The following is a 26,732-nucleotide window of genomic DNA, read 5'->3' as shown; positions in this document are numbered from 1 at the left end:
CGGGGGCAGGGCCGGGTCCTCTTGCTCTCTGCTTCATCCCTAGGGCCCGACACAGCACCCTGCACCAGTAGCAGTCAACACATCGGTGTGAAAGGTGGGCGGCTTGTAGCGCTGGGTGTCTGGGGCGGGGTGAGCCCGCAACAACAGCTCGTGCCTTACGTTTCCCCAGTAAACAGTTTGCTTTGGGATCTCGGACTGTATGTGTTTACTCTGCGAACACACCTAACACGCCCAGCTGGTAATATGCTCGGGGACTCAGCGGACGGAACGGCAAGTTACCGTTTACTTTAGCAAGAGGAAAGCAGTTTGTTTAAAAGTTATAGCATGTTAGATGCATTCTACCTGTGTAAAGGTGATGTGGTGACAGCGGAACTATAGTGGATGTTTATAGAATGTCTAAGGCATGAAACGATTTTAGGCCAACAGCAGTAGTTATGACTTTTTTTTTAAAAACAATAACAGGCACTAATTTGCGCTGAGTGTTCACTGTTTTGTGTTTCCAGTTAACAGATATGGCTTCTGCCCCCTGAGTTGCTGGCAGCCTCAGACCAGCGGTGCTAAGGCCCCTGCCCTAAGGCATCCACTGCCCCTACGGCATCCACTGCCTGTGACAGTTACCATCTCTCCTTGCTTCTAGAATGGAGCTGTTGTGTGCTGCGCATGGCAAGATAGCATTGCCGCTTAAGTCATTATCTGTGTTCCGTGTGTCAGACGAGGAACTCTGAGAAAGACAATGAGTTCATCCTTAGGATCATGGGAGTTATGTTTGTACTCATTCCAGGGAAGTGTCTTCGTCGGGATTTTACTTCCCTTCCCTCTTTATTAATGGTCAAACATTTGGACTTTCCTGGCAGCTCACAGACCATCATGTTAAACAGCAAATGCCTGTTGCATGATCTCACTGTGTAGATTATCTTTCAGCACCAGGTGGCTTACCAGGCTTACTTACCAAGGTCTGGGAGAAGGTGGGAGGGAGGAATGCTGCCTACTTACAAGTGCTGTCGATATTTACTAGCTTTTATGTTTTCAGGAACTTATGAAAGCAGCCTTCTCCCTAGTATAAAATAGTCAAAACTGAATTTGACATACTTAAAGTTTAACAACTTTTAACATTTAAAAATTTATGTTAAAGTTACCAAATGTAAGTTTAAATCCCCCCCCCCCCCCCCCCCCCCCCGCCAATGTGTCCTATCCAAGTAGTTCTTGGAGTAGTTGAATGTCTATTCACAGCCATGTTTCTAAATGGCTGGTGTTTTTTCATAGGTAAAGTCAATATTTAATTTTGGTAATTATTACTCATTTGTGATAATTCAACTTCTGTTGAATTCTGTTTTGTTTTATTTATTTATTTTTTAGACAGAGTCTTGCTCTGGTGCCCCAGTTAGAGTGCAGTGGGGTCATCACAGCTCACTGCAGCATCGAGCTCCTGGGCTCTGGCGATCCTCCCGCCTCAGTCTCCTGGGTAGCTGGGACTATGGGCACATGCCATCATGCCCAGCTAATTTTTCTATTTCTTTTTTTGTAGAGACAGGATCTGGCTCTTACTCAGGCTGGTCTCAGACTCCTCTGCTCAAGGGATCCTCTCGCCTCTACCTTCTGTTGAATTCTAAATGATGAAAATTCCAGTGATAAATTATTCATTTCTGTTAAATCATGTCTAAACCAGGAAGCTTCTTGCTGCCTATTCCTGACAATAGGGTTCACATAGGGAGAATTGTTTTTTTTTTTTTTTTTTTTACTGTAATGCTACCTTAAGGATAATTCTTATAACACTTAAACAGAATGTTGGTATTTGGATATTTATCCGGCTCTTTGACATTTTGGAAGTCAAGTATGTCACATTGGAGAATATTCCCAGTGCTTTTAGTAAATGTTGGCCACAAATAGTTCTGTTATTTACCATAAATGTGCTGTCATAAACATGGCTGTTGTACTCGTATTAATCTCAGCACAAAGGATTGAACACGGGTTTTCACTGAAGACAGGAGTAATGTAGCTTAGGCATAAAGCCAAAAATATCACTGTTTTTGGTAGTAATTTTTTTTATTTCTTATGAAGGAGAAAACAGTATTATTGGGCCTATTTCCTAACATCTAATAGTTTTGAGAATTCCAGGTAGAAATGAGAAATGTAAATAAAGACTTAAGAATAAGAAATAGGACATTAGAGAAAACATATCTCTAGTCATATGACTCGTTCTTGGCCTACAGGTAGAGAAATTTTTTACTGGCAAGTGAATGACTTTGTGGACCAAAATGGTGTATAACATGGATTTCAGAGAGTTGAGGAGGGATTGAGCTTCTCTGTTTATTCCATGTCCCTGTGTGGAGTGCAGTTGTATAGAATGGGACAATTATGATAAGAAAACAACTTACTTTCCTCAGGGAAAGTGTGACGTTGGAGACCATTTCTCCTGAGTATTGAGACAGGTACAGCCTCTCTCCTGGAGCGGCAGGTGAAGTAGCCTGGGCTCTCCGCTGCGTCATACACACAAGAGTGTCTGTCACTTGGGACTTGCCTCAAGATGGCCTTGGGGTGTAGGGTGGGAAGTTGTGTGTGTCCAGCTGGAACAAGACAGGCTGTGGATCGGTCATCATGGAGCCTGGGTGATGGAGATATTATTCTACTTTTGTATATGTTTGCAGTTTTCCATAACACAGAGGAAAACAGATGAGGCGTCTCTGATCCTAGAGTGACTTTCAAAGCCGTGAGATGCTCTGAGAGCCATGTGGTCACTCACGGGGCAGGGGGTGCGTGTCCCATCTCCCTGGACTCTGGGCCCCAGGGCAGTGCCCAGCAGGGTTTCAGGCACGCTCACTGACGTTCCTTCTCCCACCCCGGGCTCGTGTGGTCCAGTTCACAGTCGGTTAATGACTTACATGATGATGTTTCACTCTGTCGTTCCTGGCCCTGTGTCTTCTGAGCCCCCACAATTGAGAAGACAGAAAAGCACAGGGAAACAGTGAAACCCGTGCCCAAGTGAGTGTTTAGAGAAAGGGAGGGAGCGAGCTGGGGGTGCCGGGGTGGAGGAGAGGAACCTCTAGAAGGGGGACGCCCAGGGCGGGGCGGGGCGGGGCGATGTGGTGGAGCTTCTTCCTCCTGGAGGAGTAGGGTGTGTTGTGCGCTGTTAAGAGCAGAGTGTTTGGAGTCAGGTTGGCATTTCAGCCTCCTCGCCAGCAAAATGGGGTCATACAAATTGGAAGGCGTTTAAAGCCTTTTAAATTGCCCACCAGCCGGCTCTTAGTGTTTTTCGGAGGGTCGGCGTAGTATGGCTGTTGAGACAGGAGCTTTGTACAGCTAGACAGGCTGGCTGCGGCTACTGTCCCCCCGCCCTCCCCGTAGCTCTGCGACCCTGGGCTCATTCCTTAACCGCGGGGTTTGTGTTCTCGTGTATGAAACAGAATGGCACATACCACACGTGGGGTTGTTAGGATTAACTGCACTAACGATAACGCACCTGAAGTGCTTCCTATACCTCCTGGGCACCGGCACGCAGCACCCGGGAGTGGAGCCATGTGTGCGGAGAAGAGTGTTGGAGTCTGTGTGTTTCACTTCATGTTAGTTTCTGTTGCTTGTTAGGGGATTGCCATTTTGTCTTCCAGGGCTGCTTTGCTTAGAAGTAAGACTATGGACTAGAAGTCATTCTCAAAGCTTTTATTGGTCTGTGTACTAGCTGTGGGAAGAGAGCCTCCTTACCAAACTGGCACCCTACCCTCACCACCCTGAAGGAGGTGGGACGGGCATCTCCGTTTCTTTGGCCCGAGGCTGCAGGTGAGGAGGCCAGCGTGGTCTCCGGTTCCTGGCACGGTGCTGCTCCTCCTGGCCGTGCTGCTTTTATGCCGAAGGAGTAAAGGGTCAGTGTCTCGATTAGAGAAAGCCTGTGCAGATGTGCTTCAGCCCTCACGCGGTGGCTTAGTGTCCTGGGGCTGCCGTAGCAAAGGCCACAGACTGGGTGGTTTCAAACAACAAATTCATTCCCTCGAAGTTCTTGAGGCTGGAAGCCTGAGGCGGAGTTGCCGGCTCTCTCAAGCCTGTCAGGGAGGATCCTTCCCTGCCTCCTCTGGATGCGGTGGTGGCCCGCAGTCCTTGGCGGTTGGCTCCTGCGGGCACCGCTGCAGTCTCTGCCTCCCTCGTCACAAGGTACCGCTCCTTCTCCAGTGTGACCGTATCTTAACTGACTGCATCTGCAATGACCCTCTTCCCAAATACAGTTCACACACTGAGGTGCTGGGGTTAGGACTTCACCCCATAGCCCCTGCCTGTTGGCACGGCACAGACAGAGCAGTCTCGGAGGCAGTGCTCCTTAACCCCAGGCGTCTCGCTCAGCCACTGGTGCCAGGTGAGAGCAGCCTGGTGGCTCTGTGTCACTCAGGGCTCCTGGGAAGACCACATAGAGGGGGTGCCGGGGAGTCCCTGTGACAGAATGTGCAGCTGACAGCTCTGAGGGGCCACCGGCTGGGTCCTTCCCTTCAGTGGGGAACCTGCGGCCTTGGGGTCACACATGGCCTTCTGCATCCTTGAATGCGGCCGTCCACTGAATCCAAATGTTACAGCACAGACCCTTTTAATAAAGGGATTTGGGCGCGGGGCCGGTGGTGGGTGAGCTCGCCTATCTCAGGGCAGCAGCTTTCCCCGCCCTCCACCTTGGCTGCCCGGGTTGTCTTATCTGCTCACAGGAGGCCCTGGGCCAGAGAGGGTGACAGAGTCCCTGTGGTTGATTTTGGGCCAAATTGGTTTGCCGTGGTGAGTGTCCCGGATGGTAGACAGGAAGGATTTGTCGTGCATTCTTAGCACATTTGTTAAGTTTCTAGATTTTTCTTACCTAAGTTTGAGTAGAATTTTGTTTCCAAATGTTGGTGGGTTGTAGATCCGTAGAGCTGTGCTTGAGGCTTGGGGAAGGATCATGCAGGTCCTGAGGGTCGTTGCCGCCTGGCTTTGTGAGTCTGGAGTTGAGCTGCCCCTGGGGAGAAGCTTCAGGACGGCAGGTTGGGTCTCACTATGGAGGCTGCTCTCAAGGCTTTGATGAACCCGGCCGTGTAATTAGGGTGTCAGTTCCCCAGGGGTCATTTTATTGTTTCCTCTCCCCGTAGCCATAGACAAAAATGTCTTTCCTCCTAGTTAGGCTTTTCCCTGTTAGATTATTTGGACTGCCTAGAAGGATGGTTGTCAACTGGGGTCCCGGGGCCAGCCCCCTGGCATGGCCTGCAGCTTGTTAAAATGCAGGTTCTGCCCCTCCCCGACTGCTGAGTCAGCCACCTGGGTGGGGCAGCCTCTCCTTCAACCAGCCGGGAGATTGCGGTGCAGCTGCAGATAGAAAACTGGTCCTGATGTATCTCCTCGCTCTTCATCTTTCCATGTTCTCGCAAACAGATTTCCAGACACCAGCGTCTCCGTGGTCACTGCAGTTGCTTCTCTCGGTTTTCCTTATTGAGGTCTTTAAGATGCCTTTCCTTACTGAAGTGTTTATTGACTGTTAGAGCATGTGTGACGGGGAGTTACTCAGGGAAAAAGGAGGAATGCCAGCTAATATATGTGAAAGTTATTTGAAAATTATTACCCTAGAAAAGTTACCTAGTGATGTCAGTGTTTTTAATCTTTATAGGAAATATGCAACACAAACAGCTTCACTGTTTTTTTTTTTTTTTTTTTTTGAGACAGAGTCTCACTCCGTTGCCTGGTAGAGTGCAGGGTGAGTCCAGGGTGCCATCACAGCTCACAGCAACCTCACACTCCCGGGCTCAAGCGATCCTCCTGCCTCAGCCTCCCGAGTGGCTGGGAATACAAACGTGCACCACCACACCCACCTAATTTTTCTATTTTTAGTAGAGACGGGGTCTTACTCTTGCTCAGGCTGATCTCGAAATCTTGACCTCAAGGGATCCTCCTGCCTAGTGAGCCAATTCATCCAGCCCAGTTTCACTTTTGGAAGATAAAACTGGCTTGTGTTATATTGACTCACACAGTGGAATGAGTGATTCTCAGTTTCTTGGTTCTGAGAAATCCAAACCTTGTTTCTCTCCGGGGCTCCTGCCCTTCCCTGCCGGGCTTTCACTGCCGTGTTGAAAGTGCTGCCGAGTTCAGTCGCCTTAGACAGCGATGCGCTGCTGGTTTGTTACAGTTTGGTGTGGCTGCTGGTTTGTTACAGTTTGGTGCGCTGCTGGTTTGTTACAGTTTGGTGCGCTGCTGGTTTGTTACAGTTTGGTGCGCTGCTGGTTTGTTACAGTTTGGTGCGGCTGCTGGTTTGTTACAGTTTGGTGCGGCTGCTGGTTTGTTACAGTTTGGTGCGGCTGCTGGTTTGTTACAGTTTGGTGCGGCTGCCCGAGCTCGTTAGGGACCGGGCTGCAGAGCTCTTCGTGCCCCCCCATCTGTGGAGAACTGTCTGTTATGAAACCGGTACCTAGTGCCAAAAAGGTTGGGGACTACTGCTCTAGTGAGTTGAGATCTTGCTGGTACGGATTGTTTTTGTCTTTCAGTTCACTGTTTGTGCCTACATAAAAATTTTAAACATCTGAATTTTACATTTTAGTGTAGGAAGAATGACGATGGAGACACAGCTGTCGTGGTTGAGAAGGACCATTTTATGGAGGATTTCTTCCACCAGGTGAGAGCCCTGAAGGACACCCGGTCCCAGACCTTTTCTTTAAACGTAGCTGTGCTAATGTAATTGTGCGTTTGTCATATTTCAGATAATACTAACATATTTTTAAAAGTTGCTGTTTGAATCATGTAAATCCTCTGGAGGTATGAGTATTATCAAAACATTGGTTATACTGAGAAAAATGCAAATCACTGTTCCTCATACTAGCCTGGGAGGGGATCGGGTGGGAATGGCAGGATCATGGGTGTGGAGTGCAGCGGAACCCTCTCCTCCCAGGACCAGGAGGCTCGTGCCCGTGGGTGGGGGGTGCTGGCCAGGCAGTGCTGCCCCCGTGCCGTGTAGCAGGGGGCTACTAGATAGCACTTCCTCCCCTGCTGGCTGCCTCTGGGAGAGCCTGCCACCCCCCTTGATAGAGGTTTTAAAAGTTCTCACCACCAGACCAGTGGTTTCTCGGGACTGAGGGCTCCCAGGTCCTTGAGGAAGGGGCGGTCCTGGCGGGAGAGGTTGAGCCTGGCCTCGGGTGCTGCTGGGGGTCAGTGTGCACGGCTGTCGGGGGCGCTCCCCCCCGCTGGGCCTCCACATGGGGGAGTGAGCCCCAGAGGGAGCACAGAGAGCAGAAAGCAGAAAGCTCATGGGTGTATCTTCCAAAATCTTTGACTGAGCAGCTATATATTGGCTTCCGTGCAAGACCTCTCAGCAAGTAAGTCGCAAATGATCATCTAGCGATGGTGTCTGGGAACGTGGAAAACTTTCACGCATGCACTGGTGGCAGCTCTGCCCTGCTGGCGCCACTGTGGGTGTGGGCAGCATTGCAGTGTGAGCTCAGGGTGCCTCCATCCTGCAGGTTTGCCTTGGCGGTCTTCCCTGGTGCCATTGCCTGCCCTTTGACCTCCCCAGCACTGCCCTCTGACCTCCTCAGTGCTGCTCCCAGGCTTAGGCCCTGTGTGAATTCTCAAACCTGAGAAATACTGGGCCTCATGTTGCATAATTTCAGATTTTTGAAATTGAGTCACAGAACACATACTTTGACTTTGTTAAACACGAAGGAAAGAAACACGTCCAGTGTATTTTTTAATGATGGACACTTCACTCACAGGACTGGTTTTGAGTACGCCGAATCTATCGCATAGCTCAGTCCAAAGTCTACACTGGTCTATCCGTGCATGGATTTGAAAATATGTAATATGTTAATCAAAATATACTAAAAGTTACCAGTTTTTCAGATTCAACCAGAAATTCTGGAATGCCTAATGTAAGCCTAATCATTGGTTTTCAAGTATTTGTTAATTCCCAGTGAGATTAAATTGTTAGATACAAGAACTTATTTTAAGGCATAAAGGAATTAAGATACTGGATTTCCTGATTTGACTTCTTAGAAATGAAACCTTTTATATTTTTTGTCTTTACCTTCCCTAACCACTTTGTCAGATTATTATTGTGCAGATTTTACCCCTACCTGGTTGCTTAACTCTTCAATGCAAATTCCTTGTAAAAATTTATTTCTTATTTTAAAGAATTTCCTAACATTAAATGTTTTATTGATTGATTGATTGATTGTGGAGATGGGGTCTCACTATGTTGCCCAGGCTGGTCTTAAACTCCTGGGCTTAAGCCATCCTCCCGTCTCAGCCACCCAAAGCACTGGCGTCACAGGCGTGAAGCCACCATGCCCAGCCATGTTGCTGTATGTAATAGAAAAATTCCATGTAGTAATTCACTGAATGCTGCTAAGCTGTAGTCTCTGTTTGTCTGGTGTTGACTCATCTTTGCTGTTGGTGTCTCAGGGCTGTGTACAAAGCAGGTTCCTCATTGACCTCATTTGGATTCTAACTTAAGCTCCAGTCTTTGTTTCTTAAATAGTCAATTTATTTTGCAGTTAACTTCTGTGAAATGACTTCTTAGGCAAACAGAGAAGCAGATAATGTTTGTTAATATAAACTCAGTTTTAGAAAATGGCCTTCAGATCTTTGCTATCATAGAATGTTGCAAAAGAAATGGATTTTGTACGTGACCAGTGTTTGGTAAAGGCTAAAATCTCGCTCCGAAGGGTGGCCAGGGAGTCTCCTTTTTGTAAAGATGATTTATAATGGACAGAAAGAGCCCCTGTGTCTTGTAACTCACGGTGTAAATGGTGGCTGTCACCATTGTTGTGCTTCTCTCTTAGTGCTGAGTGAGCCCAGCAAGTTCCTGTCTTCCGGAACCTCACTGGGGCTTCTGCTAGAGTTATCAGTGGTACATGTTGCAGAACTCTCCAAGAGTTAAAATAATGTTCTTTCCACTTTCTGACATTCAGTGTACCACGGAACTACTTTAGAAATGATACTTTAGAGATGGCAAAATGAAATGTAGATCTGTGTCCTAAAACCAAAATACCATTACTTGTGCTTAAGGCTTCATAATGAAATAGCAACAAGGTTTAAAAGAATCAGTTTTATTGTATGTGTTGTTTTTACATGATTGATAAAATTGAAAGTATGTGAATTGTATAAAGTTCTACAGAAATTCTGTATAAGTGGAAATAACACCCAGGCCTGATGGAATAGTTGTTAACTGTTCCTCTAAGAGCAGAATTCTCTGTTAGACTATCCTTTAATGCTTTGATTTTCCAAATGTGGTCCAAGGCTTGGACCAGGGGTCCCTGGGGGTCCCTGAGACCCTTTCAAGTGGATCACGTGGTCAAAACTATTTTCGTAATAATAGTAAGATATTGTTTACCTTTTCCCTGTTGCTGTCTCAAGAACGTACAATGGTGGAGTGTCCCAGGGACAACACGCTAAACACAGAAGGATACATGAGAATCAAGGTGCCTTCAATTAAGCTAGAAATCAGATTTATAAAAAATGTAAATCACTGCTCCTATTTGCACTGATTTTTGGGGAAAATTTTTTTTGTCATAAAGATGTGTTATTTGTGTTAACACGTGCATTAGTTTCCTGTTGCTGATATAACAAATTAGCACAGACATTGTGGCTTAAAACAACACATTTTTATTATCTCATAGTTCCAGAGGCCAGAAGTCTGAAACGAGCCGTGCAAACACCAAGGTGGTGACGGGCTGTGCTCCCGCTGGGGGACGGGGGGGTCTCCCTCATCTCTCACGGCTTCTAGAGCCCACCCGTGTTCCTGGCTCGCCCCTTCCTCTGTCTTCGAAGCACGGCATCCGCCGCTGTTCTCCCTGTCACCTCTGCGCTTTCTGACGTTGATCCTCTTGCCTGCGTTCTAGAAGGACGCTGCGGTACGCTGGGCACCCCCACATGATCAAGATGATCCCCCTCGCAAGACTCTGAACTTCATCCTGTCTGCAGCGTCCCTTTGCCATGAGAGGTGACACATCCTCAGGCTGCAAAGTTGGGGTGTGGACGTGTGCCACAACGAGTGGGGTCTGTGACCGCGGCAGGTGGGAGCAGCCCAGTGTGGCATCTTGCTCAGTGGCTGCTTGGCTGCTCTGCGGCCTGGCCGCCCCGCTCTGTCTCCTGCGACTCCCGTGCTTAGGTGGAGGGTCTGCCTGGGTGGTCGGCGTTGTCTCCCGTCCTCACGACTCTTAGTCTAGTAGCAGCTGCAGATGTCTTCTGCCACGTAGGGCACCGTTCACAGCTTCCAGGGAGTAGGACCTGACCCTCCGTGGGGCCATCGTTCGGCCTGCCACAGAGGGCTTTGGAGAGCATGTCCTGACTCCACCCAGAGACACCGCGCTAGCAAGTGGGTTGCTTTTGCAAACACACACTGAGTCGCGTGAGCCGCTTAGAGCCCCAGGGCAGTGCGAGTGAAGGCTGGTGGGCTGCAGGCACCTGCCCGCGCCAGCGCGTTGCTGCCAGCACCTTCTGCAGGGCGCGTTTGCGTCGTGACTGTGCCGAGCGGTGCGTTAGCGGTCGGACCCGTCCAGCTGGCACCTTCTCTGGCGCTACTTGGACCGGATTGTAGGAATCCTTACAGCCTAATGGCTTCGCCAGTGAACGTTGATTGACGCTGCCTTTGCCATAAAGGTAGAAATATCACATGGTACATTTCTCTCTATTTTTTAAATTAAATGATATCAATTTGAGAATGGGAAAGGCATTTTGTTTCTTTGTGTGGTAATTATTCATTTATTTCCTTCCTTTTTTCTTCCCTTTTTAGGTAATGAAAAGTGGTAGCAAATTTGCACTTGCCACGCTGTGATGCCTCTCTCTGTCTGTCCTAGGTCGAGGAGATTAGAAACAGTATCAGTAAAATAGCTCACTATGTTGAAGAAGTAAAGAAAAACCACAGCATCATTCTTTCTGCACCAAACCCGGAAGGAAGTAAGTCGATGGCTTTCAGAAAAGTCCTTCTGTCTGTGCCTTTCTCTTGCTGTCTGCTGCCCAGGTCCACCCTCCAGTCCCGTTAGACTGAGCCGGGCGTTTGCCCAGCGCTGGGCGTCCTAGTGCCGTGGTCCCAGGTGAGCTGTGTCCAGGTGGGGTTTGGAGCTCCCGGCACGGTCTGGTGTGCGGCCGGGTGGGGACCATGGTGTATGCTATCCAGAAGAATACGTGAAAGTCACCGTCAGTTACAGACCTGAGGTCTGGGTGCGGCCACAGCTAAGCAAGGACAGGGTTTTCTATGTAGAGGGCAGTTAGTAAGAGCTTGATTTGGAAATCACTGCTTGTTGGGGCAGGCTTAAAGATGAGGGTGGACTGACAGGTGTTTTTAAAAGTCCTAGGGGTTTTGTGTGCACTGTGCTGTTCTCAGTGTCTGCTGAGGACAGCGTGTGAGCAGCCCAGCGTGGGGCTCGGGAGTCGTGAGGAGGGTTTTGTTGATCTGGAGTGATAAATACTGAAACTTTAGATGGGACGTGGATCTGAACATGCCATTTTGGGGGCGAATTGACGTCTTCCCAATATTGAGTCTTTTAATCCTTGGAAATGGCCTGTCCTCCTACTGTTCTGGTCTTCGGTGTCTCTCAGCATTGTTTTGTCGGCTTCAGTCTGAGGCTCACAGGCCTTTCGTCTTACTCCTAGGCAGTGGGTGTTTCGATGCTAATGTGATTCCCATCTGCTTTGAATTTCACTTCCTGTTTGCTTGTTGCTGGTATACGTAGAAAACAGTGATTTTTGTATGTTGGCCTTGTATTCCATTACCCTGCCAAGTTAGTTATTAATTCTAATATTCTCGGTAGGTTCCGTTGGATTGCGCTGCACCCAGTCATGTTGCCTGTGAAGGATGACAGTTTTTCCATTCGGCTCTTAAGCTTTTTGTCTTTAATTATTTCACTGACCTCCAGTACAGCCCTGGAGTGGCAAGGGGAGCAGCCTCATTCTCACTCTCGGAGGGATGTTGAAAGCAGATATGTTTTTTGTTCGAGAATTATTTAGCGTAGCCATACATTGACAAAACAAGAACTTAGTATTATATTTTAACATTTTGCATGTCTTATAAAATAACACTTTGAGCCTCTGTCACTGTCCATCTATGATTTAGAAGAGTGTTTCCCAAAATGTGTTCCTGTGGCCAAAGTCTCGTTAGTCTGTGAAACAAGGGTCTGTGGCCAGACACATCTGTGGCTCCTTCATGCCACCCCCTGGGACAGGTGCAGCACCCTTAGAACAGGGCTCTGAGGAACCTGCTTTAGGGAAACCTGTTAAACTTCGTTTCGTGTTTCGCAAATCTGTTTGCCCACAGAACTGTTTATGTAACATCTCTTAACGTCTTGGTTAATTCTTAGGGAAATTGAATTTGAATAAACATCAGTGTATTCTTTTTCTCTTGAGTAATTCACCTCCAAAACATTTTTGCTGCCGATAGCAGATAGAGCTATTGTTGGAATGGATTTAGAGCTGTTAATGTTTTATAATAGTTCCTTTTGGGCTTTAAAGAAAACCATTGCTTTTTGTCTTTCGTTGTTTTACAACAGAGTGTGAAAGAAAATGTAGGCAGCAGTGTGCCGCTGCTCGCAAGATACAGTTACTGCTCTCCCCAGTAATGGGCGCATGGTAATGCAGGTGGTGACTGTCCCCTCCCTGCCCTTGTTCCCAGAGAAAGCGTGGCCCAGGTCCTGTGGAGAAGGGGAGGAAGGGGGAGTTGGAGCCCTGCCTCCCCCGTGTTCTCCCACTGCTCCAGATGGGCCCGAAGGGGGCTCCCAGTGAACAGGGAGATTCCTGGGGCTGCTGCCCTCCGAAGCCCCAGCCAGCCTCGCGACCAGAGCAGTGCTGGGGCACGGTGGCCGCCAGGTGGGGCCAGAGCGCAGCCTGGCCCTGGGTGGGTCCCAGAGCCCGGGCTGGTGGCCCTCGTCAAGCCATTGACCTCGGTGTCAAGGTCCAGGGCAGAGTTGCTGGGAGCGTGATGAAGGGCCCTTTCGCTTGCGCTTTTCTTTTCCACCTTCCACTCTTGCAGCATTTCTTTGCTTTTTTCTTAGAAGAGAGCTTTTGCAAAATGTAGACATTTCAGGCCCTCAAACACGGATCCAGCCTTGCAGCAGCATGAAATGTGTGTGATCCCAGTGTTTGGATCCTGGTGACGACATGGCCAGGATTTACCGTGAATGGTGGAGATTTTATTCGTTCACGATAGGTCGTGTAGCTCCTTCTGTCCGGAGCCAGAGCCCTTGTTTTCCTCCACGCTTGGGTGTGTCCACCCTGCAGTCACTCCTGCTGCTCACGTTTCCCGTTCCCGCGGTCCTCACCCTGACAGCCTCTCTCTGCCCAAGCTAGGGCGCTGCACCCACGCGGCTCCCCACTCCCAGCACCTTCCCGCTGCTGTGCATTCTGGGCTGTTCTGAGAGTGGCGCCCTTGGTTAGTGCTGGTTTCACACTGTGCTGTGCAGCGAGGCCTCGGCAGCTGCTGATGGCCTGGATGCGTGTGGAGAGCCCTCGTCTTCAGCCCTGGATTCAAACCCCGCTCCACCATTGTTCCCCACGTGCCCTTGCACATGTTACTTAACGTTTCCCGTGTCAGTCCCCACGTGTGTAAATGCGTCAGTGCTAGTGTTATCTGCCTGTGAGTGTTGTTCGAGTGTTAAACGAGCCGGTGCTGCGGGGAGTGCTGAGGGCGGCGTGGCACCAAAGAGCGCTCAGTAGTGGTAGTTGCAGTTGTCGTCATTATGTTTTCCATCATCGTCTTGCTTCTGCCTGGTTCTTCTGTTCTGAACGAGAAGGGTGTGTCTCTTCTTAAAGGATGAACTGTGGACGTGTCCCTGAGCCTGTCTCCATTTAGCAGTAGTTGCATTCCTGAAAATCCACAGCATAGTGAACTATGCAGGTGAAAACACTATTTGTAAGATGGAGTCAGGTTCTGGGCTCAGGAAGACGGGCCTTCTCACCGACAGGAGTGCCCAGCGCACGGCTGGGAGTCACAGACACACGACCAGGTCGGCCCCTGGCTGCAGGGCCCCGTCTCCTGCCACCCCTGGTCCCTGTCTTCTGGATGCCAGTGGCTGTCCCCGGTCTTTGCGATAACTGGAAATGCCGCACAAATTCCAGAATTCCTTTGGGACTCTCTCTCCGTAGAGTGTGTTCCCAGAGGAGAACTGAAGGCTCCCTCTGTGTCTGGTCTCCTTCCTTCCACTTTCATCCGTGGTCAGAACACTCTTTCTGATGCGTGGCTTTGCTGACGTCCGTCTGCTCGGAGAGCTTCACTGTTGACCTGTGCTTACGGAAGAGCCCCACACCTGCACGTCCTTCCTGGTGCTGTCTATGCGGTTCCTGCCACGTGGCCGTCTCTGCAGCCCGGGGTCCCACAGCCCTGTGCCCTGGGCCATCGTCCTTGCCTGGAAGGGTCTGGTCACCCTGGCATTGTCCTTAAACCTCTCTTGTCATTTGTTGGTTCTGCCTCTTCCTGTGTCTGTCTGATCTTTTTTATGGAACTGTTCCATACAAACAGTTTTTATGGAACTGTTAGGTAACACAAGTCTTCTTGCACTAAGGTGCTCCCTAAGTGTTCATGGAATTGTGCGATTGTCGGCTAGTTAGGTGCGGGACCTCCCACCTCTGGAGAATACCGAAGGTACTGGCCTGGCTCTGGATGTGCTCCGGGAGCCAGTGTGACCCTGGCAGTGGCCGTGTGCTGCTCTGAGGGCAGTAGCCGAGGCTGGAGACGACTTGGCACGTGCTGGTGCACAGCAGGTCCCGGGGTGTCACCGTGTGTGCCTTTGGGAGGGGTTGCTGGGAAGAGCATCAGCATCTCTGGGAGCTTTTGTTCTTTTTCTTAGTCAGGTTGTCTGCAGTGGTAACTCGTGCCTTTTCCCTGGCTGACGTGTGTGTGATTGGGTGAGGGTTAAGTGCGGGACTCTCTAAAATGGCAAAAGGGCTCCTGAGACAGGTGGGGGCCTTACTGCCTCCCCAACAGCTTCTGTGCTGAGGAAAGAGAAATCTCAGGTCACGTTAGCCACTGGACTGGCAACGTGAGTTTGCAGCGTGGGGCAGACGTCCTGTGCCTGCTGTGGCAACTGAGGCAGCCGGGCACAAAAGCACATGCCCGTCAATAGCTCCATCCTGGAGCGCTGGCGCTGCTCTGGCCTGCGGGCCTTCACCCGTAGTCTGCCGCTGCGAGTGTGGGCCGGGTGGGAGGCGCCCTGCACGGAGCCCTGGCTGTGCCGGAAGCTCCAGGGGGGGCAGAGTGGTGGCTGCTGTGTGACAGCAGTGGGAACACCAGGCACGTGGAGACTTTTTTTTTCTTCAAAATATGGTTATGTCTCTGCTTTCCTTTTTCAGGTCTGAGTGTTAGCAGTGGATTTAGTCAGCTATTCCATCAATTGCTGGGTACAGACAGCAGATCTCAAACTTAGGTGTCGTCTGGAGGGCTTGTTAGCTCAGAGTGCTGGGACGCCCCCAGCAAAGTTTCCGATTGAGCAGGTGCAGGGCAGGGCCCAAGAATGTGCATTTCTGCTGAGCCCTCGCCCGGGAGGGGAGCTGTCGGCCTGGGCACCACTCTTGGAGAACCACTGGTATAAGCAGTAGTTTTTCTTCTGGGGTGGGGGGGAATGACTTGAATAGTTACTAAGAACATTGTTTCATTTAAATTTATTGGTCATTATTTATGTTGGATGTTATAGCTCAGATGGCTTATTTTAAATTTTTAAAGAAATTAAAGAAGAGCTTGAAGATCTGAACAAAGAAATCAAGAAAACGGCTAATAAAATTCGAGCCAAGTTAAAGGGTAAGTTTAAAGTTTTGCGTTTAATTATCGACAGTGGAAGTACGGGTAATTGTTTTTTTCCGTACAGAGTTTTTATTCTTCTACATTTTCAAAAATTAAAATTGTGACCACTTTAAAATAAATTATTTGTATGTATTTCAAAGTTCTGATTCATATTCAGTGAGATTATGTATTTGCCTACAAATTGTTATACTGTTATTTTTTTTTGACAATTTGGGCTAAATTTCAGATGTTTGGGAAGGTGAAATAGCCTTTAAAATGAATTGCCAAGTTCTTTTTTTTGAGAGTCTCGCTCTGTTTCCCGGGCTGGAGTGTAGTGGTGTCATTGTAGCTCACTGCAGCCTCCAACTCAGGCTTGAGTGATCCTCCTGCCTCAGCCTCCCAGAGTGCTAGTGCCTGGCCTCATTCTTGCTGTGGGGAATTTGCTATTCTGTTCATCTGCTATGCTCTTCCCTTAGAATTTTGCATGCCTGGGCCCCCCCAGTGATCTTAACAATTATTATTTTTTTTAACAGTTTTCTTGAATTGGAACCCAAAATAAGGAGCAAACCCTTGATTGGTTGATATGTCTCATAAGACTCTTTAAAATCAGTTCTCCCTTCATCTTTTTTCTTTCTAGCACTTTTTCCTTTCGGTTAGAGAAACCGGGTCATTTGTCCTACAGAACTTACCAAGCTTCAGGTTGGCTGATTCCGCCCTGTAGTGTTTCTAGGAGGTTCCACTGTCCTCTGTATTTGTGGTAGGTTGGTAGTTAAGGTCTCCAGACTTGCTCTGATTCAGGTGGTTTTTGTGGGGTTTTTAATGCAAAGATACGGCATCTGATTGCAGGTGTTATGCATTAGTGGTTACATTAAGATGTTAACGGTTACATTAAGGTACAGCAGCAAGCGGGCGAGGTGGTACACACCTGTAGGCCCGGCCACTTGAGAGAATTGGAGACCAGCCTGGGCAACATATCGAGACCTCGTCTCTTAACAAAAAGATATAACAACATTTTATTTTGTGATATTATCAAAATTAATGATTATTTCCAGGATCCATAAATTCATTAGAATTTGCAAACAGTGCTATTTTGATTTTATTATTCCTTCTTTGTTTAGTAGCTGGAATAGTTCTCTAAAAAGAAACCTTCCCTGTCCAAAGCCTTGGTCATCTGAGGTGTAGATTGCGTAGGAAAGAGGATCATGGTGGATTCTTTCTCCTTGGCACGATCCTCACGGGTTGGTTCCCTGGCATCCTCCCGAGACGGCCGTGTGAGCACACGGATTTACCTGCATCTGGTGTGTCGTTGCTGCGGTTACTGTCGCTGCTCCGATGGCCCCTCGTGGGCCAGCAGGAGTTGATTTCTGAGTCTTCTCCATGACCCGCGTGGTCTTTGTAGCCTTCCTGCTGTTTGTCGTGACAAGATGATCCACATGCAGTTTGCATACTTCCTGCCCCAGACAGGAAGTCTGGAGTCAGCCCTTTCTCCGAGGAGTCCCCCTCCTGCGGTGCGGGATGGTGTTTAGAGAGGGAGAGCGGCGTGTGCTGGGTCTGTGTTGCAGTACAGGCGCAGTGATTTGCTCATTTTTCTCTAGTCCTTTTCAGTGGACAGAATTAGGACTTTTTTTTTTTAAGACAAAATGAATCATGATGTCTCACCTATACTTCAAATTAAACAAAGAACTAAGGCTGGGTGTGGCAGTGCACCTGTAGTCCAGCTACTCGGGAGGCTGAGGCAGGAGGATCACTTGAGCCCAGGAGCTGGAGGTTGCTTTGAGCTCCAATGGAGCCACGGCAGCGTAGCCTGGGTGACAGCAAGACTGTGTCTCAAAAAAAAAAAAAAAAAAAACACCTTTCCTTTTAAAATTCAAAACATAACTCTTTCCTGTTTGTTTGTAGCCATCGAACAAAGTTTTGATCAGGATGAGAGTGGGAACCGGACCTCAGTGGATCTTCGGATACGAAGAACCCAGGTTTGAGATCAGCCTCATTTAGAGTGAAGTAACGTTGAAGAATAAGCCTTTTTGCTTTCTTCTTTCAAACTCACAATCCTTTTATCTTTACTGCCATGTTTATCTTCATGACCTTCCTGCCTAAAAAGGATATAGTATTTATAGAGTACATCTCCTTGTTACGAAGAAAAACCTATTCAGCCCATCAGCAGGGTTCTATTCTGAAGAGCAGAGAATTGTCCAAATGATGGTAGTGTTTGTGGGATCCTCACCTTTTAGGGGCTTATGGAGCAGCAAAGAGGGGTACAGAGCAGGGAGCCCTGCTCTGGGCTCAGCCTGCTGGGCCCCAGCCCGGATTCAGTCTTTATCAGTAAAGCCTGTGACTTTGGGCGAATCGACCTCCCTAGATCATGGTTTTCTCTTCTTTAAATGCGGGATGCCAGTAACATGGTAGGGTTCCTGTGAACATTGAATCAGGTGATGCACGTCAAATTCTCAGCACAGGTTCGGTTCTGGGGTACGTTGCTGTCGTATTTTCTGTTTAAAAGAGTAAAATACCTAGTTTGTGTTTCCAGGTGTGACGTTTTACGTGTCACTTTCAGTGGGGAAATGACCGTTATATGTCAGTGTAGCGTTTCCCTGTGTTGCCAGCACTCGGTGCTGTCTCGGAAGTTTGTGGAAGCCATGACGGAGTACAACGAAGCGCAGACGCTGTTCCGGGAGCGCAGCAAGGGGCGCATCCAGCGTCAGCTGGAGATAAGTGAGTGGACGAACATTCTGTTTTAAAAACCCAGTTCTCTTCCGTAAGGTCTCGCTTCAAAGTACTTTAAGTTCAAAAAGAAAATTCCATCTCTATTTTTACCAGTATTGTAAAACTTGAAGACCTCTTATAGCTTCCTTTTCTTTGAATCAACTAAACCTATTATTTATTTACATCCTTCAGAAAATTCTAAGTGAGTGGACTTTAAATTACCTTCTAATTGCCATTACTTTTAGAGTTTTAGCCCGATTTGGGAAGTTTTCATTTACTTTTTCTTCGGGTATTTCTGTGTCCTCCACCCCGTCCATCCCCTCCTGTCCCGGCTGGGAGACGGTCTCGTGGGTCTTGTGAGCAGAGGCCCCGCTGCCCCGCCGCCCCGGGCTCTCCTCGAGGGCGTCTGGGCAGCTGTCAGCCCTGGAAGGCGGAGGCAGCGTCTCCCTCTGGGGCAGCCAGGTCTGCTGCCTCCCTGTCATAAAAGACGAGGGTTTCCTGGGCTCGAGGCCCTTTGGCTGTGACACAGCCTACCTTGGGGATGACCCCCACCCAGGCTGCTCTGCTGGACGTGACCCCATGCCGCCCGCTGTGCTGTGCCCCGTTGTCTCTGACCCCGGCTTTTGGATCTGCCCACTTCGGGAAACGCTGGCAGGGAGCACGTGAGCCTGCAGGTGAGGTGAAGCCTCAGCCCTTCACGGCTCTCGGCTCTCTCGTCTCCGTCAGAGACGGCCATTGCGCATCCCTAAGCCCCGGACTTTGTCCCGTAGCTCAGCGGGGTTCTTTCCATTTTTTACGTTCTTTTTTCCTGTGTGTTTCATTTTGGTTAGTTTCCGTTGCTGCCTTCAGCATCTTCAAGTTTATAGATCTTTCTTCCTCCTCGTCTCATCTGCCTTCGGTCCCCTCCAGTGTATGTTTCATCCCAGACATTGTAGTTTTCATCTCTAGAAGTTCTGCTTGGGTCCTCTTTGTATCTTGCAGGTATCTGCCTACCTGAACCTCTGGAATTCAGTGATAGTAACTGGTAACGTCCTTGTCCCCTAACTCTGGGTTCTCTGTAGTTCTGGTTGATTTTTCTCAAGACGATGAGCTGTGTTTTGCTCCTTTCCATGTCTGGGAAATTTTGATTATATGCCAGACATTGCGAATTTGACCTTGTTGGGTGCTGAGTGTTTTTGTATTTTTGAATATTTTTGTAAATATTCCTAAGCTTTGTTTTGGAATGTAGTTAAATCACTTGAACACAGTTTATTCCTTTTGGATCTTGCTTTTAAAGGGACCAGACGGCTTTATGTGAGCGCCTGTTATTCCTCACTCCTGAGGCGAGACCCTGCTGAGCGCTTGGTCTGCTGGCCCGTGAGCCGTGCAGTTCTCTGGTCTGGCTGGCCGTGTCCTCGCAGCACTCTGGCCTGCACCTAGGGCGTGCGCGAGTCTCCAGCGCTGTCCGTGCGCCTCTTTTCCCTGGGACTCAATCTTGTAAACTGTAGCTGCCCCTCAGCTCTGTCTCTTCCACACAGGGCGTGCACTGGGCTCCCCCTGAGGCCCCTGCCCGTCTCGTGGCTGGGACACTCCCAGTCCCACCGTGACGTGGCCAGTCATCGCCTCCCCTTGGCTGTTTTCCATCTCTGGAAGTCCCTGTTTGTTGCCTGATGCTCAGTGTCTTGAAAACCATTATTTTATAGATTTTTGTCTGTCGTTTGTTGTTATTTCAAGTGGGAGGGTAAATATGGTCTCTGCTACTCTATCTTGGCAGAAGTGATGGTTCAGTTGTAATGCTGACCAGATCGCTTTTCTAGTGAGACTTTGTGTTTTTTTCTTTTGAGACAGGGTCTCACTCTGTTACCTGGGCTAGAGGCCGTGGCGTCAGCCTAGCTCACAGCAACCTCCAACTCCTGGGCTGAAGTGATCCTCCTGCCTCAGCCTCCCAAGTAGCTGGGACTACAGGCATGCACCACCATGCCTGGATAATTTTTTCTATATATATTTTTAGTTGTCCATATAATTTCTTTCTATTTTTAGTTGAGATGGGGTCTCGCTGTTGCTCAGGCTGGTCTTGAACTCCTGACCTCGAGCAATCCTCCCGCCTCGGCCTCCCAGAGTGCTAGGATCCAAATCATTATTAATCAGTTTCCTTTGTATACTTGTTTCTCACTATTAATAAAGTGAGATTCTATTATTTCCATGTATAAAGTTTTCCTGTTTCTTGGTCTCGGGGCCATTTCTCTCACCTTTAACACCTGCCTTGTGCAGATGTCTGAAAGAGCAGAGCAGCCTTGTTGTGAAACGTGAGCAGCTCATTCGAGTTTAGCTGCCGACTCCGGGTGGAAGGGCCTGTCGCTAAGCTGTGCCGCCTAGTGAGTGGCTACGCGTTGCTCTTGCAGCCGGGAGGACCACCACGGACGCGGAGCTGGAGGAGATGCTGGAGAGCGGGAGGCCTTCCGTCTTCACGTGCGACGTGAGTGCGCCTGCGGCGTCGCACCCTGCGCCCCGGGTGATGCTTATGCTCACTGCTCGCCAGGCACGAGTTCAGTAATGCTCTTTTACTGTTGTTTTTCCAAGATTATATCAGATTCACAAATTACCAGGCAAGCTCTCAGTGAGATCGAGTCTCGTCACAAGGACATCATGAAGCTGGAGACCAGCATCCGCGAGCTGCACGCCATGTTCATGGACATGGCCATGTTCGTGGAGACCCAGGTGACCACAGGCGCCCCTGCCGCTCTGGGGCATCTCGCGTTTGATCTCACTGTGTCTAGGGAAGCCGTCACTGTAGAGCCAACCTCAAAATTCAGAAGTTGGTTACAGTGTGTGTAACACTGAAATTCTGGAAACAGCTTAATCCTTCAAAAGTAGGGGACTGGTCTGGTCAATTAAATTTTTTTTTATATTTTTATTTTATTTTTTAGAGAGGGTCTTGCTCTGTCACACAGGCTGGAGGGCCGTGGCATGATCACAGCTCACTGTAGCCTTGACCTTCTGGGCTTGAGTGATCCTCCCGTCTCAGCCTCCCAAGTAGCTAGGACTCAGGCACGATCCATCACACCCAGATAATTTTTAAAAACATTTTTTTTTTTTTTTTTTTTTGAGACAGAGTGTCACTTTGTTGCCCGGGCTAGAGTGAGTGCCGTGGCATCAGCCTAGCTCACAGCAACCTCAAACTCCTGGGCTTAAGCAATCCTACTGCCTCAGCCTCCCTAGTAGCTGGGACTACAGGCATGCGCCACCATGCCCGGCTAATTTTTTTGTATATATATTTTTAGTTGGCCAGATAATTTCTTTCTATTTTTAGTAGAGATGGGGTCTCACTCTTGCTCAGGCTGGTCTCGAACTCCTGACCTCGAGCGATCCACCCGCCTCGGCCTCCCCGAGCTAGGATTACAGGCGTGAGCCACCGCGCCCGGCCAAAAACATTTTTTTGTGGAGACAGGGACATACTGTGTTGCTCAGGCTGGTCGCAAATTCCTGGCCTCAAGTGTCAAGCAATCCTCCCCTCTCAGCCTCCCAAATTGATGGGAATATAGGCGTGTACCACCGTGCCCGGCCCTGGGTAATTAAATTACCGTGTGTTCGTAGGTCAGCTTTTGGGGCAAATATAAGGCAATATAAACCTTTTTTTGTGTGGAGAATTTTTAATGAAACATACAAATGTTTGTGCTAGAATTAAGGTAAAAGGGAGATACAAAAGAGCTTATGTCTATCTCCATATACATGTATAAATGTATATACACATGTGTGGCATGAACTAAGCTGCACAGAACAGTATTCACAGAACGAAAGAAATGTATCGAGCAGCATAACAACAGTGAGGCTGTGGGAGTTTTAGTTTCTTCTCTAAATGTGTGTATTTTCAAGTTTCCTGTGAGAGCGTTTAGCACAGTAATAACTGGGAGACTATGTAAAGGAATAAGCCCCAAAGGGATCCATCCGTGACGGGAGAAGCTTCCAGGTGGCGCGGTGCCCTCGGTCTGTGCGGTGCGCAGGCGCGGGGGCTGGGGGTCGGGGGCCCGTCTGAGAGAGCTGGCGTGTGAATGCAGATTAAAGAAGCGCGTGCAGTTCAGTGTAAACACGAGATGGTGCGTGTCCGTTAGGTGTGTGGATGTGCTCACCCAGCTCTGGGGACCCCGAATGAGGTCTCCCGTGGTTTCCAAGTGCCGTGTGTGGCGAGGACTCCGTCATCTGTGGGTCCGGTGTCCGGGTGGGATTCAGGTAGCCAGCAGGCGAAGTGGGAAAGTCCCCGTGGAGCTGCCCCAGTAGGCCCTTCCCCAGCCCTCCTGAGAGTTCAGGACGTGTTGGAGCTGGGACCGTCCCCTGGGCGGGTTCCAGTCCAACGAGCTCACTTTCTGAGATGGCCCGGGCTGTGCGAGGGGGACAGGACGCCCCCCACGTACAGGGCTCATTGCCACGTGCCTCACTAACCCCGTAAAGAACACTGTATTGCGAGGGACCACGTCACAGAAGCGTGTGTGGACAGCTCAGGTACGGGCACCTGCTAGCAGAAACCGACCCCGCACGGGAGTGGGACAGTTTCCCTCCTTTCTGACTGGGCTGGACCCATGGCCATTCAGGATGCAGGAGGTGGGGAGCTGGGAGTACCCCCAGCTTCTTACTTTGGGGAAGTATTCCAGAGGAAACCAACCAGGTCGTAAGAATAGGAGCTTCTTTTGCAACTACTAAAGATTTTATAGTACCACGGACTTTATAGTTGTTCTATACCAGAGGCATTGCGTTACGCTGCATCAGAAGAACTGCTCTGTTCCCAGCTCTGTTGTATTGTTTCCTTTGAGAGGTCGATTAGCGTTGCGTTACATTGACTCGTATAATTCAGAATATGAGTGTAGCCGCAGCTTACTAGTAAGGTTAAGTTGTGCACGTGTGAGTTAACTGTCCGTCCTTCTCCACTGCTCTGCTGCGCACTGCTGCAGGTTCTGTCTGCTGGGGCCCGAGGACCAGGTACTGTGCTTCCTCCCGACGCTCACCGCAGTCACTTCCACTTACGTTTCTGCTCCTCCACTTGTCAGCTTAGTGTCAGACACACGCTATCCTTAGTTTACTGATACCTTTAAGAATTGCAGTTTGCCACCTGTTAGAAGAGATGCCATTCTTTGTATTCTGTCTGTCTGTGCGTATCAGTAAACATCAGCTTCGCCTAAAGCTCGCAGCCTCCTTCCTCACGCTCCCCTGTAAGACGAGCTCACAGTGCAGCACGTCTCAAAATCGGCTCCGTGTGCCTTTAATTACCAACATCTTTGCCCATTCCTTTTAGTTCTTTTAAAAATATAAATTAAGTGTCGAGTGCTTTGATATCTGGCGCATTTGTAAATGGTCTTTTTACCTTTCCGTAAATGTGAAAAGAATTCAGTGTCCATTACATGCACATTGTGTTTACATAGACACTTGCTATATGGCTGTCTTAAGATACACAATTAAGTCATTTAAAATATTTTCTAAGTTTGATACTTTTCGTTTTAAGGGTGAAATGATCAACAACATAGAAAAAAACGTTATGAATGCCGCAGACTATGTAGAACATGCTAAAGAGGAAACTAAAAAAGCTGTTAAATATCGCAGCAAAGCGAGAAGGGTGAGTTTGGCTTTAAAGAATTAAAGTGTGTTTTTCTTTTCATTTGGTTTCAAGTTGTAATACGTTAATGTAAGGCTGCCTAAAAGATATTTCAAGAAATAAGAATTCCTTAAATAAATGTTTTGTTTTAAACTGAAATAATTCTTTTTGCTAAAAATGTATTAGATAAATTATGTTGAGTATAAACCGTTCTGTGTTCTAAGTAATTAAAGCCCTTCACAACCAAACTCAGTGCTATTTCCCTTTGCTAGGTGGGAGGAGTTTGAATTTTAGAGTTCTGTTTCTTGGGTCATTATTTGGAGGTAGTTACAAAACTGATGGGATTGTAAATTCTCCTAAAAATTGTTGGTTACACGCTTTATGCAATGAACAGTTATTCTTACTTAGGTTATTTGCTAATTCTTTGGTTTGGAGGAAAGAAGAGAATTATTTGAGACTGTGGACCTAAAATCTTGCACAGCACCCACTTAAAGAAATCCTCAAAAGAATGGAGTCTCACTTAAGGCCCACATACTTTGCATTCAACAGGGTTAAGGGACCTTGTGTGATTTTTTGTTTGTTTATGTTACTGGGGCCAAAATGTAAAACATACATTACTAATGTAGCATTTTATTCTACTGCCTCTGAGACTCGAGAGATGGACTTTCCACTCTGTCCCCTCCTTTTGCTGACGTGCAGGGTGCCGAGGATCCGTGAGCTTTGTAAATGAGCTTCCGCCTCTATCTGGTTCTTAAGTGTGAATGAAAGTTCTTCCAAGAAAACTAGGAAGCCACAGTTGAAGTTCTAAGGGCCAGGAAAGTCTCCATGAATCTTGCTGAGTGCCCGCCCGACAGTCCCTGTTTCTCCCTGCGGTGCGGAAGGACTGACACGCGGCACCAGGCCGCTGCATGGTGCTTGTCATCGCTCCTTGCTGGAGAGGACCGTGCCTCCTCGGAGGGTGGGGCTCACAGCAGGTCAGGGGTGTCCCCACGTGAGGTCAGCAGGAGAGACGTTCACGGTGGGAGGAAGAGGCAGTCAGACTGTGTGTGCAGACAGCTGGACACGGCACTAGGACGTGCGTCCGGGCTGCGACATCAGCCCACAGAGCACACGACCCCGCCTGGGGCATAGCTAAATGTGACCACTGGAATATAAGACACTGTTTCTCACGTTGGTTTGTGGGGCTGCTTCTTAAAGTATTGACCCGTAATGTAACTTTAGGTGATAGATACATACATAAAGTGCTTAGCTTAGTTCCAGGCACAGAGTTGACTTTCCCTAAAAAGGGCAGTTCCCTTCCTTTTCTCCATGCCCTAAGCGCGTCAGTCCAGTGAGAACTTCAGTGAAAGTTCACTGCTTTTATAAAGAAGAAAGATGGTGGGTCTGAAACATGTTCACTCTTACCCGCGGGTGAGTCAGCTGGCTTCGTAGGGCGCTTGGGGTCTGCACGTCACCAGCGTGTCAACTGGCCCGAGACGTGATGTCGGCCTCAAAAGCTATCACTGCCTTTTTGATTAAATGCCTGAGAACTGAAACCACCCGTCTGGTCCCAGTGTGGCCCTGCTGCTGTCTGCCCTCCTGCCACACCCGCCCCGGGGTTGGTCGTCCCCACCCGGGATGCTGCGCTCACTCGCAGGGCAGCTGCGTGCGGCCTCGGGCCGGCAGCACCAGTGGGAAGGGCGTTTCCACGCGGCCTGTCAGGAGCAGCGAAGGGCGGACCGCCGGCAGCACGCAGGCAAGCGCAGGGCAGACACTGTGTGGCCCAGGGGCGTCCCGCCAGGATGGCTGCGCACGTCTGCGTGTGTGAACAGTTAGCTGTGCGTCTCCGTCCCCTGGAAGGTGCCAAAGCAGTGTGATCACGCTGCTCCCCACTGCTGAGACCTAACATGCTAAGAGGGAGACCGTTTATCTTCAAGGACTCTAAAAGTCACTCTTTCTGAGAACTAAAAACTGCCAAACAGGATTAGGCAGATGTCCTGCAACTTAGAGTTCTCATGGACTGTTTTATTTTGGATGAAGGCTGTCTTTGAACACGGCAATATGAAATTAACCGTGACATAATCAGCTTGCTTTTCTTTGACAGAAAAAGTGGATAATTGTTGCTGTGTCAGTGGTTCTGGTTGTCGTGATTGCTCTAATTATTGGTTTGTCAGTTGGCAAGTGATGGTGTGGAGACGTCAGTGTGCGTGCCTGCCTGCCGGGGCGGCAGTAAGTAACCAATTAACTCATTCACTTACTAATTCTCGCAATTACCCGATAACAGTGCTTGCCCAATTCTAATAGACTTAAAAATGATGAAATGTTACTTGTATCACTTTAGGGTGGCCATGTGGCCAGCAGCAGCTCTGTGCTTGCTCTAGTCTTTGCTTTCAGTCTGGGGAGAACATTTCACTCCTTGCCCGTCACTAAATGTCACGGCCGCATCAGTGAAGATTAATTCTCACCTTAGAAACTAACATATAGTATTTTAATTTATGTCTCAGTTTTAACTTTTAGAATAATTGCAACTGAAAGTCGTTAATGCTTGGTAACATATACTAACTCATTTTACCGTGGAATTGAGAGAATGGATCTAAAGCTAAGAAAAACATTGACTAAAATTAAAATCCTTTGTCGAACTTTTCTTTTTTTTTTTAATTTTTGAGACAGAGTCTCGCTCTGTTGCTCAGGCTGGTCTCAAACTCTGATCTCAGTGGATCCTCCCACTTTGGCTTCCCAGAGTTCTGGGATCACAGGTGTGAGCTGCCTTGACTTTTCTGTTTGACAGCATCTATTTTGTTC

At 48.6% G+C, this 26,732-nt stretch overlaps 1 protein-coding gene across 3 annotated transcripts in view; it reads left to right on the top strand.

Moving 5' to 3' along the window:
- The window catches only part of STX2 (syntaxin 2), a 32,979-nt gene that overhangs the window by 1,192 nt on the left and 5,055 nt on the right, over positions 1–26,732 (top strand). Inside the window, exons 2-10 of one of the 3 annotated variants that reach the window (XM_045534309.1) lie at positions 6,527–6,601; positions 10,779–10,878; positions 15,632–15,706; positions 17,588–17,661; positions 18,292–18,400; positions 20,773–20,846; positions 20,951–21,088; positions 23,862–23,972; positions 26,035–26,159. In XM_045534309.1, coding sequence (XP_045390265.1) covers positions 6,527–6,601; positions 10,779–10,878; positions 15,632–15,706; positions 17,588–17,661; positions 18,292–18,400; positions 20,773–20,846; positions 20,951–21,088; positions 23,862–23,972; positions 26,035–26,115 — 837 coding nt within the window. In that variant the 3' untranslated portion in view covers positions 26,116–26,159. Of the gene's footprint in view, positions 1–6,526; positions 6,602–10,778; positions 10,879–15,631; positions 15,707–17,587; positions 17,662–18,291; positions 18,401–20,772; positions 20,847–20,950; positions 21,089–23,861; positions 23,973–26,034; positions 26,531–26,732 lie in introns of those variants that run through there. The other 2 variants (XM_045534308.1, XM_045534310.1) reach the window with 2 other exon arrangements.

The sequence above is a fragment of the Lemur catta genome, chromosome 21 (assembly GCF_020740605.2).
Source record: "Lemur catta isolate mLemCat1 chromosome 21, mLemCat1.pri, whole genome shotgun sequence".
NCBI classification, from domain to species: domain Eukaryota; kingdom Metazoa; phylum Chordata; class Mammalia; order Primates; family Lemuridae; genus Lemur; species Lemur catta.
The sequence above is the reverse complement of the archived record's forward strand: the minus strand, read 5'-3'. Positions and strand labels throughout refer to the sequence as shown.